The sequence below is a fragment of the Terrapene carolina genome, unplaced genomic scaffold (genome assembly GCF_002925995.2).
Source record: "Terrapene carolina triunguis isolate 2854851 unplaced genomic scaffold, T_m_triunguis-2.0 Scaffold85, whole genome shotgun sequence".
Classification (NCBI taxonomy): domain Eukaryota; kingdom Metazoa; phylum Chordata; order Testudines; family Emydidae; genus Terrapene; species Terrapene triunguis.
This window is the reverse complement of record NW_020664436.1, coordinates 46,037,380-46,052,019: the sequence shown is the minus strand read 5'-3', so window position 1 is coordinate 46,052,019 and position 14,640 is coordinate 46,037,380. Positions and strand designations below refer to the sequence as shown.

At 41.3% G+C, this 14,640-nt stretch overlaps 1 protein-coding gene across 1 annotated transcript in view; it reads right to left on the bottom strand.

Moving 5' to 3' along the window:
* Positions 1–8,501: 8,501 nt before the first annotated feature.
* The window catches only part of HIVEP2 (human immunodeficiency virus type I enhancer binding protein 2), a 149,771-nt gene continuing 143,632 nt past the window's right edge, over positions 8,502–14,640 (bottom strand). The window contains exon 9 of the mRNA XM_024220082.1: positions 8,502–10,947. Coding sequence (XP_024075850.1) covers positions 10,135–10,947 — 813 coding nt within the window. The 3' untranslated portion in view covers positions 8,502–10,134. The remainder of the gene's footprint in view (positions 10,948–14,640) is intronic.

The window sequence follows — 14,640 nt, the reverse complement described above, 5'->3', positions numbered from 1 at the left end:
GCAGAGAAAGGGCAGAGGGAACCACACTCCCAAAGAATTTTCAATCCAAAAGCAATAGGTCTAGTATTCTCCTTTAGAGTCTCTGAAGAAGCCTACTCAGATCTGCCCCCCACCATCATGGAATTAAAAGGGAAAAAAAACTATGAACCATCAAGTCAACACACATGGGCAGCACTCCTCTCCTTGTCTAGGAGCCAAGTCTCTATAGTTTATCTAAGGCCATAAAAGTGGCTTTTGAAACCATTAGGGTCCATGCCCAAATCCTGTTACAGATAAGAAGGTTCGTACACTCGTCACTTGGGCTTTACTATTCAGACTGCATGCCTTGGCATTGCAAATTTAAAAGTCCCTGCTGTGGCATGACGAAGTCAAATGACTTGCCCAAGGTCACACACAGCGAATGGCAGAGTTAGAAACAGAACCCTGGTCTCCAGACTCCTGGCTCCTGCTCTAACAACTAGACAACACGCACTCCCTACCCCTAAGGCAATATTGTACTTCTGCTCAAAAGTACACCCCATAATAATCTATTGGCATCAACTTTTTTTTTTCCATTTTCGCTTGTGGGGGAGATAGGAGAGTATTTGTGTGGGGTTAAGGGAAGAGGTCCCTGCTCACTCTCCTGACCAAAGTGCAATGAGGTAGAAGTGACTACTTAGCCACTTGGTTAGTCAGTATGACAAGGGAGTAGTCCTGAGGAGGTTGCGCTCCACCTTCCATGAGGGCCCATCACTGTGACAGGCTGTGATTGCCCAAACACACACATGAAAAGGAATTGACACCTGGCTCATGGTGGAGCCTGGGCTTAGACCGAAGCATAGCATATGTCACCACATTCTATTACATGATTTCATTGTTTGTTCACTGGCTGGTTCCTAAATGCTACACTCATGCAATTGGTTTATAGAGTAACATATTGGCTTGTGTCTGTGGCTAAACTGCCTTATGCTGGATGGAACGTCACACCCACTCAGAATGCATGGTCATGTTGTTCTCCAGGAGAGATGAGCACACAAAGGGGGCATAAGCCTTACTATTACTGAAGTTAACACAACAGGCCTACACACGTTTTCCCAGTCTAGGGCGTGTGTGTGAGAGAATCTGTGATTTCCTGCTTGTAGTAAGAAAGGTTCTTAAGGGGGAGGAGGGCAGAAGTAAAGCATGGGGGTGGGGGGAAGAAAAGAGATGGTGGTGGATTTTGTTAATCTACTCTTTGAAGCAACCTGTGAGATCTTATGCAGGGAAGGAGGAAAGCAAAGTAATTGGGCAGGCGTTTTCAGAGGGAGTCAAAGTTTGAGAGAAAAGCAACAAGGATTTTGGGTATGAGCTTCAATGAGGGTGGAAAATAGAGTCCAGTGAGCAGTAGCAAAAACCTTAAAAATCTATTAGCCACAGTCTTTCAGCAGCTATTGGGGTTGTGGGGCTTTGGCAGCTTAGGCTTACCGCTATCTATATGGCTGCCTAGAACTCCCAGAATATATACAGCGGCCTGTGCCCCTCAAAGAGCTGACAGATCAAGTAATAATCCAGAAATGCCCCCAGTCTGCCCATCCCTCAATGTTTCTTTTTTCCTGCTCATCCATTCTGTTCCTTCCCTGTTTGCTCAGAGCCTAGCACCATGAAATAGGCTATCAAAACTCTTGGCAGAGGTCTTTCCCGAATGGCTCTCCACCCATGTCACTTGTCACGCTTCTGGCACACGGGTTGGCTTGTGTATAAGCTTCAGAGCCTTTGGGTTTCCCTGGCAGATGTGAGGAGGGCTGTGGTCATGAGGAGGTCAGAGGGTTCCACCTTAGGTTGGGAGACAGCTGGACAGGGCCCTACCTATCTGTCTTTGCACCAGACCTTGAATAACAGAGAGCCAACCCTGCAGTAAAGGAGACTGGCTGTGTGTTCAAAGAACGGCACTTCTGCAGGACTGAGAGGTTTGGCAGTCCAAGAGATGTAGGGCCATGGCAAGAAGCATGCTGAAAAGAGCAAGCAGTGCTAGAAATCGTTTGTTTTAATAGGTCACAAGAATAAAATCGCGTGTATAAGTACTGTAGTTAGCCCTATGAACAGAGAGGCTAGATGGACCTGTGCCATCCAAGTGCTCTGAAACAGAGATTTGGTATTGGAAAAAACTGTTCACTAATGTACAGATGTAAATTTTTCACAATGAGGTGGAAACAGTATCAGAAATAACAATATTGGCATCTGCCTCAGGACAGTTGCTACCTTCTTACAACTTTTTTTTTTTTTTTTTTTTTTTTTTTTTTTTTTTTTTTTGCATCTGGTTCCATTTATGACTCATACTTCCCAAACAAGCCATATGTTGCTGCAGAAGGCCTTTAACTTTGCTTGATTCATATTGAGCTGTATCCCTGGCTCTCACCCAAGTACATGTAATAAAACCACTTTTTCCATCAAAAATAAAAATGAAACCCCATTTGCACCGAGATTTAATTAGCAGCCAGTAAGTCATTTTTGTGTTGAAAGCATGCACACTCCTGTTTTGTTAGAGGCTGATTTGCACCTTCAAACTCCATTGTAACATTTCATTAGTTCAAAGATGCAGAGATGCCAAGGCCAGAAGGGATCAATCACTGTGATCATCTCATCTCTCCCGTTGTATAACACAGGCCATACAACTGCCCCCAAAATAATTCCTAGAGCAGATCTTTCAGAAAAACATCCTGTCTTGATTTACAAATTGTCAGTGATGGAGAAGCCACCAGGACCCCTTGTACATTGTTCCAATGGTTAATTACCCTCACTGTAAAAAAAGTGATAATATGGAAAGATTTTCTATCATTTTACTGCAAATTCTGTAGCATTAAAATGATGATACATTTTGGAGAACACATGCTTTCCAAGTTATTCTCTTTGGATGTCGCATTTTGCATCACCTATTTAGAACATTGTGACATTGATGATTTTAAACCACCTGATATGGAGCTGACAACAGTAATTTCTGCTGAACTAGGCCGTCTATCAAGAAACTTGTGTCTAAAACCAGGAGTTGGCATTATATTAAAACACTCCGAATATAAATGACTAAACCATCGTCATTGCTGATGTTCCTGAAACTGAAAAGCCAAAAAATAAAATGGAATAGAAAAAATCAACCGTATCATTTTAAAAGAGTCAGGCATCTTTGTATTCAGTTGCCCTTTGTTTTAATTGTAATGCTTGGGTATTGTGCCTCTGAACAACAAATTGTTAGCTATTGTGTGACATTCCTTTAGGTAAAATTGACATCGCAGTATATGGTACTTTTGGTATTATATGGAACATCTTATTTTAAAAAAAGCATCAAAGGGATTAAATCTCAGTGGAGATGCCAGGAAACTCTGAAAGGTTCACCTTATAGAATTATTTATCAGGAGAGTATAGGGGATGTAGAATGGGCAGTGGGGCTGTTCAACACTGTATCTCCTGGGGAGCAGAGAGCAGGAGACATCTCTACACCACTCTAATGCTCCTCACTGGCAGCACGGTTCCTGCAGGAGCTGTTCTGCCACTGGTTGAGTCCCCACACAGCTGCACACTAGCAGCCAAAGAGAAACCCCAGCCAGAGTTAATGCTGCTTTAAGCAGCATTAACTCTCACTTGGATTTGTGCATGCAAATCCACAGGGTTAGCACAAGGCAATGCCCAGACAGTGGCTGATCCTTTGCTGTAAAGCCTGGCAGAGACCCAGCTCCACAGAGCTCCAGCAGCAGCAGTTTCATGGGGTCCCAGAGAGAGGGAATAACACCACAGAACTGTTGCTCCCCCAACTTTCTATTCCCCTCCAGGCTCCTGTCCCCTGTAATAAGTGATACAGCAGGCAAGCAGATCTACTCATCCTACAACACTCCTTAGGAGAGATCTGCTTGATCTTAGCGCCCCCCCCCCCCACCTCCGCCCATAGCAGGACCCATAGGAAAAAGAAAAAGAAAAAAACTATCAGGCCAGTTAGCCCCTTTCTGCCAGTGAAGGAGTATTCCTTCCAGTGTCCATATCCTCCCCCCCACCCCCCACTTTGTGTAGTACACTATAGTGTTAAAAGTTCGCTCTCTCCTCTTTAGCATGTCCACAAAAACCTTGTGAAACAGATCTCAGGTGAAACTCAGGCAGTCTTTCTGTAGCAATCCCACATTTAATTGTTAAAATGTCATAAATATAAAACCGAGAGGAAAAACCTTGTCATGGAAATTCTTTAATCTCCACTTGATCATTCTCATTTTTCCTGGCAGTGAAATTAAGCAATTTCAACCATAAATGTGCTTGCTTGCTTGCTTGCTTGATAAATATGGATGCTGAGCAGGGAAGAGTGATTATGAAAAATGCCAAATGGAGCTGAAGCCCCAAATGTTTTCAAACTCAGTTGTTGAGAAGTGTAATGTTTAAGGGCCAGATTTTCAAACGTGCTCAGCACTTTTGAAACTGGTCACTGCAGTTAGGTGCTTAAATGAGAGCAGTTCAGCTCTCTTGAAAATCTGGGTCTTGAACTACTCATTACCTATGGCTAACTCTTTGGAGATCCTGAACATAGGCACTAAAGACAAGCGCACAGGCCCTGCCCTAAGCATTCATTTGGCTTGCAGTCTGGAAAGTGCTCATGTTGGAAACGTGCCATTGCCCGTATGCTTTGAAAATACACAGAGTATTCATGCAAAAACTCTCTACAGTTATGGCCCAATGTCACACACACAAGTTTAGGACCCAGGCCTGCCACCATTGAAGGCCCTGGTAAAATCCCTATTGACAACAGGAACAGGCACAGGCCATTAAGTCTCAAGGAGGGGAAGGAATGGAAAGGACGGCAAAGGGCTGAGCACCCTCACTTCCCTTTGTTTTGGGTGGCAGTGAGAGTGCTCGGCAGTACCTTGTAGAAATGAGCCCTCACAGTCCAATCCTCCTGCCATTGAAGTGAATGTTAAAACTCCCATTGGATTCGATAGTGTCGGAACAGGCCCAAAACGACCATCCTTTCCTTTATCCTGGCTGTGAGGAGGGAAAAGAAATTTAATATGGAGTCTGCTTTGCCACTACAGTGTTTCGCCACCTATTTGGATCTGTGTGTGCCTCCCTATATGTTAACACTTACAGGTTTGTCTCAGAATAGTCATGTCAATTAGTGGATGTCATTCATCTCTGAAGAATGTGACATGACGGTTCATGTGGTAATGTTGTTTTGTTTTTAATTAAGTCTGTGGCTGATTACGTTCCTTCACTCGTTGTCTGCCTCAGGATGAATACCAAATAAAGGGATACCCAGTGGAGCAAGAAATTGTTACTACTTACTTTTCTGCCTCTATTTTTGCTAACATTCCTCTCTCTAGCCTGCTGCCAAACCTATGAACAACTGAGCTGGTGTAGGTTACCTCTACTCCTGTGTAGACGTATCTTCAAGCAGTTCCTCAGCTGGTGTAAATCAGCAAAGCGCCACTGAAGTCAATGGCACTACATTGATTTACACGAGCTAAGGATCTCACCTATATAGGACTTACATTACTAGATGGTTACTTTTATAGCACAGAGGATTGTACAGTACAAAAGGAGGCAATTTAGTTCTTTTAAATCTCTGTGAAAATGACATTAAGGGTTTGGGGGCCACATATTCCCAGAGTAAAGGGCAGCACATGGCCTCAAATCCCAACTAAGCCCTATATGAGGACTCACATGGTGCATAGGCCTCATGCTGGGCCTCTCACAGGTGTGAATTTAATCCATCAGCACCAGTCGTGCTCCAAGACAGGGTTGTCAACCCTCCAGGATTGTTCTGAGTCTCCAGGAATTAAAGATTATGTCATGTGATGAAACCTCCAGGAATACGTCCAATGAAAATTGGCAACCCTATTCCAAGATGAGATCATTACAGTTACCATGTATTTGATTTTGGTTGTGTACCTATCATACAACCATAGACCTTTACAAAAGTTTAAGGACATTTCAAAAATCTGTTCCAGCTACAAAAAATAGCAGCCACACTTACAGAGTTCTCTCCTCACACACAAATGAAAGAAATGCTAAAGAGGAACCTTCCTCACTTAATATAATACCCCAAGAGAAACCTGTGTAAATACAGCAGGTCACCATAGTCCACGTAGGTCTGACACATGGACAAAAGCAAAGTAATTCAAAAAGCCGCTCTCCATACCTAACTCTGCCTGTCATGCCAAATCTAGAGCTCAGGTGGCTGATGTAGAGCACACAAAGCCCAAAAGAGTGATATAAGGGCTATTCAAACTGTTTAACACTTAAGTATTAAATTGGGCCTCCAGAAAACACATGTAGAAAACCCGCAATAGAGTCTGCAATTCAGGAAATAGAGGGCACATCCAAGTATTGTCACAGTAATACACTCAATTGCATATGGTCTTGGCTGCCTTTTGTGTGTGCGTGTGTGTGTTTTACAACCATGAATGTCAAAAATTTGGTGAGAATTAAATGCATGGTAGAGTGGGCAGGTGTTTGCACTGCATGTGCTGGATTTACTTGGAAGACTTTCTTTAGAGCCTCCAGATCATATTAATTAGGATTTTCAAAAGCATCTAAATGACTTAGAAGGACAAGTGTCATTGACTGAGTCTGCCTAAGGCATTTTGAAAATCCCATCCATTTTGTCAATGTGTCCTAATATGGGAAATGTCAAGGTGCAGATATTTAACACGGCACAGGACATGGTAGCTACCCCAGTGAGTGTGTAATACTAAAGTTGTGATTGTGCAGATAGTAATGTGGGGCACATTCCGCCCTTTTCTTTGCTGTCACGAAAGTTGAATAGGTACTGACACTGCTATGGTGACCCTACTCTGAGAAGAAAGGAGGCAGGGAGCTTGGCAGGGGTCTGTTTCACCCTTGGCCCTTATGTAAAAGTTGTATAGATTATATAAGAAATCAATAACCTTTCAGTACAATAGATAATTATATCCCTGCTTTAGAATTCTATAGGATTTTTCAAGACTCCCATGGAAAAGAAAATATTCCCTATTAATTTTTTATATTTTCTCAGAGTAATTTCTATAGTACCCAATTAAATCTCTCTGTATTAAATCTCTTTCTTTCAGCCTTATTAATTTCTGGAGGATTTTTACATAAGAGCATGTATATCTCAGAGCTACTCTAATGGGCTCCATCCATCCCAATCACACAGAGGGGCTAGGAGGTGACCAGCACCATGTGACTAAGGCTGGGTAAGCAAAGGGGCATGAAACAGTGCATCTGTAAGTATGAATTTCCTCCAGCCAACCTCCTAAAATCAATGAGAGTTTGGAGTGTAACCTGCTTGGGCATGTTGGAAAATCCCACTAAGTGCCCATCTGCATCTTTAGGTGCCTAAATAACTTTGAAGAATCTCCCCCTTGGTCACTCTTGAAAATTGGAGTTAGGGTTCTACGTCACTTAGGTGCTCTTGAAAATTTTGTCCCAAGTGTCTGCATTAGATTAGTTTTTCGATATTTTTTCAAAGCATAAAACTAATAATCCATTCCTACTACATACTTAGCACTTGTAGAACGATTTATGTTTTTCAAAGCACTGTATAAATATTAATTCATTAAAACATATCATCAGTATTAAAATAGAAAGTATCTGAACCCATTTCTGGAGTTGCTTTACTTTAACCAAAAAAATATCCCGAGTAATTTCAATGATACTTGATCGACAGTTATAAAAAAAATTGCTCCCAGGCTGAGAAGCTGGGTGACAAATCACAGCTGCAAATGAATTAAAACAAGCAAGCTATAAATCCAGCAATAGAGGGTGGTCTTATATTGGAAATGCTAATAGACCTGATTTACCATTGTGCCAATCCTGGACTCCATTCTAATAAAAAACGTGTGATTATTTGTCCATTGTGCAGGGCATTTTGTTCTTGAATGAGTTAATACAGTAAAATGCACCTCAGCAGGGTAACAACTTTTTTGCCACATAGGATTTTTTAAAAATATGTTTATTACAGACTCCTCCTTTTTATATGGGTGCATGATGCTGTATGCATCGTGGCTCCAACTAGATATCCTGCTTCTCCTCTCTTCAGGTTTAGATGAGCCAGTTCCTAGCATGGATAAAACTTGGTAAGCCTCCCATAAGCACCTGGAGTAACACACTGCAATGGAAATAATGGGGCAGATCCTCAGCTGGTGCAAACTGGGGACCTGCTCCAACATCTCATTGTTGGAAAATAAGATGTACTCTCATGGTAACTGGTAGCAGGGCAAAGTGTGATTCGCGTTTTCAGCTGTTGCACCCACACATAACCCCTTCTACTGACTATTAAGCCATGTGTTTAGGAATAGATGGCACAGATAATTTACTATCATGCTAAGTAAACTTCACAGATAAACTTGGAAAATTCAAAGAACACAAGAAAAGTAGACATCTCATTCACATAACTGTATATTTATTTCTTTTTAAAGAACACTCCTTAATTGTATTGTATTGTAATTCAATATACAAACTTGGTTTCACAGAATTATAATATACTAAATAGCACAAAAAATAACCCATATTTTTCTTGGTTTTTTTCGTGTGTGTGTGTGTGTGTGTGTGTGTGCTGGTGGCAGTGGTAACCCATCACACCTTCAAACGTATAAGTAGAGGTTACTCCTGACTGTCCCCCCACACAGACTGAACACCAGTCCAGATGGTGTCCTAAAGATGCTGTATTCTTGAAGAACAAGAATACTTCCTTGCCCCTGAACTCTGCGGATGTCCGCAGTTGTAGTGCTCTCCCTCTGGCCAGGAGGGCTGACGACTACAGTTGTGGTGCTCTTCCTCCTGTCAGAAGGGAGGACAGGTAGTCTCCCCTATAGCTGAAACCAGTATCACTGTGGGGATTGACCAGCTGGTGGTGTTCGAGAGCAAGTGTCCATCTTCTTTTCTCCCTACACCCCCATTCCCACCATTCTAGACCCCAAGTGTGACCAATCTGCAATCCAGCTAAGCTCCACACCATCAGTTTGTGCAGAGACACCCAAGGTCACTCCCGAGCTTGGGTCTCCCACACGCAGCGCACAGCACTGCTTGCCAAGCCATTGGGCCAGCCGACAACCAAGTTCTATAGACTTAGATGTGCTTTGTCACCTCGTTTTTAAAGACACTCCAGTATAGGTATGTGTTGACCTATGGCCTGATCCTGCTTTCCCTGAAATCAATGGCACAACTCCCATTGACTTCAATGAGAGCAGATCAAACCCCTAGTGTCCAAACGCGTTACATATAATTGTACCAGTGATGCACTTGTACATATTTACATGGGGTGGAATGTTTTCCCATTTTTTTAAAAGGAGAATATATAGATCAACATGTTCACATAAGACCAAATACTTTTAATATATTTATAACTGTTTTATAAAGCTTTGAAAAAAGTCACAATAGCACATTGTTTTACTTTAATGCTTTACGGTACTATCAATTTAAAATCACAATCAGCACTTAAGTTATAGTCAATCCAGCAAACAAGAGACAAAAAAATTACAAGAGTTAAGAACTGGCTGATACATCCTTTATCTTTTTTTTAAACTAATGCATAAGTGCAGAATAAGATAAGATACTCTAGTTTAAATATCTTGTTTACAATATACATTTTTGTTCTAATTACGCAACAGTAAATCCCATGCTTCACATAGAAAAGCAATCCACAACATTAAGAAAAAAATTTACAATTTATGAAACAAAGTAAATAAATATTAGTATTACAGAATCAGAGCTGTACATAAAAGCTTTTCAATTTTAATCATATAAAAATATGCTTTTAGTGCAACCTCACATATATACTGATGCTGTTTTGCTTTACATCATTTAGATCCAAGTGTCCAAAAAGGAAAGAAATTACATTTATTACAAAGCAGATACACAAATTCTAAAATATGTACAAATTACTGCTAAAAAAATGCTTATAAGAATATAAGCAAAGTAAAGAAAAGGCACAAACATCTGTACAATTTAAAAGTACCAGACCCAATAAGAATTTCAAAATTTCATTTTGGTCAGGCTCATGATGACTTGTCATTTTATCTAATTCTTTTGATATAACAAAAGTATATATAATTGCAAACTACTGTAACTTAGGACAGGCATGCTGTAAAGTTGAATACTTCTACCTCTAGAAAAAAAGGGGGTGGGGGCATAAATGTATGGGTAAAAGTCTCCAGGCATCTCAGATCAATGCAGTTTGCTCTTCTCAGATGATGTATCTTTTCTTTCCTGTGAGCTTGATGGAGATTCTTTCCTGCTGTGAAAGCCTAACTGTCTGACATCTACACCGCTCTTGTTATAAAAGGTGGAATGAGCTAATGCAGTCTGTGATGTACCAAAACTGTCCTTTTCACCACTGTGCAAGTCAGGATGGGTGGCTGAAGCACAGGCCTGGCCTGGCTCAGATCCACTAAAGTGTTTAATGCTAAAATGTGCACTTTCTAAGGGCTTCTGATAAGGCTCAGAAGCCCTCTGCGGCTGCTCTGCCCCATGCAGAACGGCTTCTTCTGTGGCGATTCGCAGAGAGGCTATGGCTTTTGTACAAGTCTGTATGTTCTCCTCCTGTTCTCTTTCTGTAGCTATAAAACTGTCTTCTGAAGTGCTTTGTTTCAGCAATGGAGAGGAGGATACATTGGATGGAACAGCTGGGTGCAAAATGTGAGGAGAGGTACATTTCTCATGGTGCTTAGAAATGATATAGGATTCTTTTGTAATGGTTTCTGAAGTTACTCTTTGCTTTTCCTCAGAGCTCTCCCTCTGCAGGGGTACGATGGACGGAGGATATAAATCTGATAGGGCCATAGGTACTGAATGGACCATTTGGATACCTCCAATGGGCATCATGGGGATAGGTGCTCGGATTTGTTGCTGGGAGTGTAATGGAAGGTGACTGAAGACATAGTCATTAGGACCCTCAGGGAACAGGCTAGACCCATGATGGTTCGAAATTCCTTTTTCTCCGTACACACTGAAGTAAGGGCCCTGAGACAACCCTTTTCTCTGTAACCAGAAAAAACAACAACATGGTCAGCAAAATCACTCCTGAAGCTTCCAAACCTACCAATTTCTCTCTTAAGCGTTGCATGTAAAATAATGACTACCTGTGGCCCAATCCTGATTTTGTCCTCTGGGCAATATTCCAATATAAATATGAAATAATAATAATAAGGGTGCCAACTGATTGCCAGTTGAAGTGGTGGTTTTGTGACATAGACACTTATACACTTGGAATGGGATTGAGGGATTTTCCACAGGCCACTGTTCTGCAATCATAAGATACTGGCTTTTGGTCTTTCTCCACCAAGTCCTATCTTGAAAGAGCAACCCAGAATTGAAAAGCTCACCTCCAGTCCGTACTAACCACATCCTGAGCCACTCGGAGCCCCCTTTTTGGTCTCTTAATTTCTCCCATTTGTTTTTTATTTGATGATTACATGTTGCTTATTGGTGGCTAGAGCAATAGTGATGTAGAAGAGTAGGACTACATTTGCATAATGTTATGTGGGATTTATCCACACAGCTTCCAGGGACTCTCATGGGAATCAAATGACTACAATCCTAATCACTGCTTTAAAGTGGAGGGGTTAGTGATCATAAGACTATTAACCACTCAAGAGCTGTGCAGCTAACCACAGTGCTGGTACGGGCAGTCTGGAGATTGTTCCACAAAAGACTAATGCATTAAGCATCAGCACTTCACTGGGAAATCCTAGCTCCCAAGGCATTAACCAACCATTTGATCCTGTACCGGGGAACTGGTTTAGGGGACAATGAAAGATTCAGTGTTTGTGCTACGTGATGGCTGCATCTCACATTGCACGGCAGCTTTGTCATGTTCGATATAAATCAGGGATGACCTGAGATAGGTTAAACTCAGAGAATAATCTACGTCAGGGTTTCTCCTATATAAGGGTGAGACATTTAAACCATATAAAAAACCCCTGTCCTAGGTAAGCACAGCGGCAGCTCGCTATGCTGCCAATGAGATAAGAAATTTGAGGAATAAAATGGAATTACTAGAGCACCAGGCTGAGAGTGCAGAAAGACATAACTATTTCAGTGCTCTCTAGTGCACGAGCTTTAGAGAGTCAGCCTGCTGTTGTTTTAGAAATTCATGGTCCCTCAGCACAGCTGCTTGAATTTGTTTTCCTTCTTTGGTCTGCCAGACGGTTTCTCAATCTGACTGTCCTCTTAAATGTTTCCCAATCCATGGTCTCTGACGCGACCACATCGGACAAAGACTTGACCAAAATAGAAACAGAGCAATGGCAACACAGAGGGGCTGCAGAGTAAAGTAACTCTTAGAAGAATGAACCTAGGAACACAGAACCCCTAATGGACTAAGAATCTGTAAACAATAACTTCTCCCTGTTGTATCCTGCAACAATTTCAAAGGGCAGCAAACAGCCTGTCCACCTCCTATGGAAACTACTAATATGATACGAGCTGCTAAAATGTTTAAGAGCCTGCAGTGTCCTAGATGTACTTAGAATTATACAGGGCCCGGAGTCACAGTATTCACATCTGGATCCAGATTCTGAACCTCCTAAAACTCATGGGTGTTCAAATGCAGGGTTCTGGTTTGAACCATTATAGAAACAAGGTCCAGCTGAAAAATTCAAATGCAAGTTCACAGTCTGAATTCCTCTAACCTCCAAAGTCTGGGAGAGTACAGGCTGGGATTTGGTTCAGGCCTATCTGCATTTAGGATGAAATTAAAACGAAAGATGAAATAAGGGGGTGCCCTCAATTATGCACAGACATCTCTTCAGAAATGAAATTGCTAGACATCAGCTGCAATGCCTTACATTGTACCTGAGTTGTGTGCATGCATCTTGTTCTATGTGAATCTTGCCTCTACTACAGCTTCCCAGCCCTTCTGGGTCACTCAACTCCTGCCCAGTGCTAGTGGTACTAACCCCCTCAAAAGGGGAAGGAAGGGAAAGGGCTCCCCACTGGCCAGCAGATCTGATATTGAACCTCTTTAAAGGTCAACCAAGCTGACACAGCAGTGTATGCTCCAAGGATCCCACCACAGCACAGCCCCAACACCCCCTAATGCAGGGTTGTGCCTTTATAGTACAAGATAGATAGCAATTTAACTTGTGCACCAACTTCACAGTAGTGTCAGACCTACTTTGAAGTTAGTGTTTTGTGAGTTAACTGCTATTGTACAAGCAGCAGAAGGCACATAAAAATCTTTTCTTTTTTGTAGGCCCTATAAAAATAATTGCCTTTCTAAGGTTTTTAAATTTCTTATAGAAATAATAATTCATAGATATATAGTGCTTTAATCCCAAGACACTTTAAAGTATATATAAAGAACCACCAAAATGCAGCCAATCTGAAATGGAGGGTGGCAGCCAATCAAAGCCCAGTAGAACAATGAGGAAAGAACATTTTTGGCCAAGGAAACTAGAACAAATCCTTACTTATATAAAAAGTGCCATGGGAGTTTTAACGTCAATGCAGAGCAGACAAAGTTAGCCCCTTCTTACTCAACTGATCTGATAACTCTGTGTATTCAGAATTTGGCTTGTTTTACAGACTATATATATATTACACTTTTTCATTCCTATTAGGATTGTGGAGCCAGCACAGCTATGCAGGAGTGAACAGGATTCTCCTCTCGTTTCAGCGTCAGTGGCAAAATTGTTAATTAAGTTATAATTACCAGATCCTGAAAGTGAAAAATAGTCCATTCCCCCCCTCTAATATTTTCAGTTATAGTCATTTCAGGTGTTATTTGTAATAAGAATAGATTAAAAAATATTCAGAAGTGTGTGATTTTAGGTTCACGGATCTTAAAGTCAGAAGGGACCATCAGATTATTTTGTTTGACATCCTGTACATCACAGGCCATTACATTTTACCTAGTTACCCCTATTAAGCCCAATAAATTGTGTTTGGCTAAAGCATATCTTCCAGAATGGCATCCCGTCTTTATCTGAAGACATTAAGAGATGGAAAATCCACCATTTCCCTTAGTAGTTTGTTCCAGTGGCTAAAGAACCTACTGTTAAAAAATTCTGCCTAATTTCTAATCTGAAATTGTCTGGCTTCATATTTCAGCCATTGGTTCTTGCCATGACTTTCTCCACTAGATTAAAGAGTTTTAAAATTAGCCCAGTCATATTGATGTCCTGTCTAGGCTTAGATCCAAAAATATGAAGGAAATAAACAAGAGATATGAAAGTGAATTACTGCCATTCATTACAACATGAATTATATGTATTTTATTGAAATGGGTCTGACATTATCTCAGAAATGCTGAGGTCTCAGGAGCCAATCTTGCAAGGTGCAGAGCACTTTCTGAAAGAGCAAACTGATGGTGCTAAGCACCTCTCAGAATGTGTTAAGCACCTTGCAGGATTAGGCACAGAATGCACAGCGTAACTATACTAGCAAGAATTGTCATGTTGCCCATGGGGAAGTTTGTCACATCCCCTTTCACCAGTTTTATTACACCTCCAGGAATATGTATGCCAATGGAAGTGTCTCATATACAGGATATTTAGTCATTCAAGGGACTTAACAGCTCTCTGTTCACAGTATAACAACATCAGCTGTGGGGTCTCATACAATATTCATTCAATGCCAAGATACTATGACTGCTAAATGAATAACTATTTATCCTTTTCTTTGCCAGTAAAAATGGTTTGCGTGTCCTTTTTCTATGTTCATGTCTGTGGG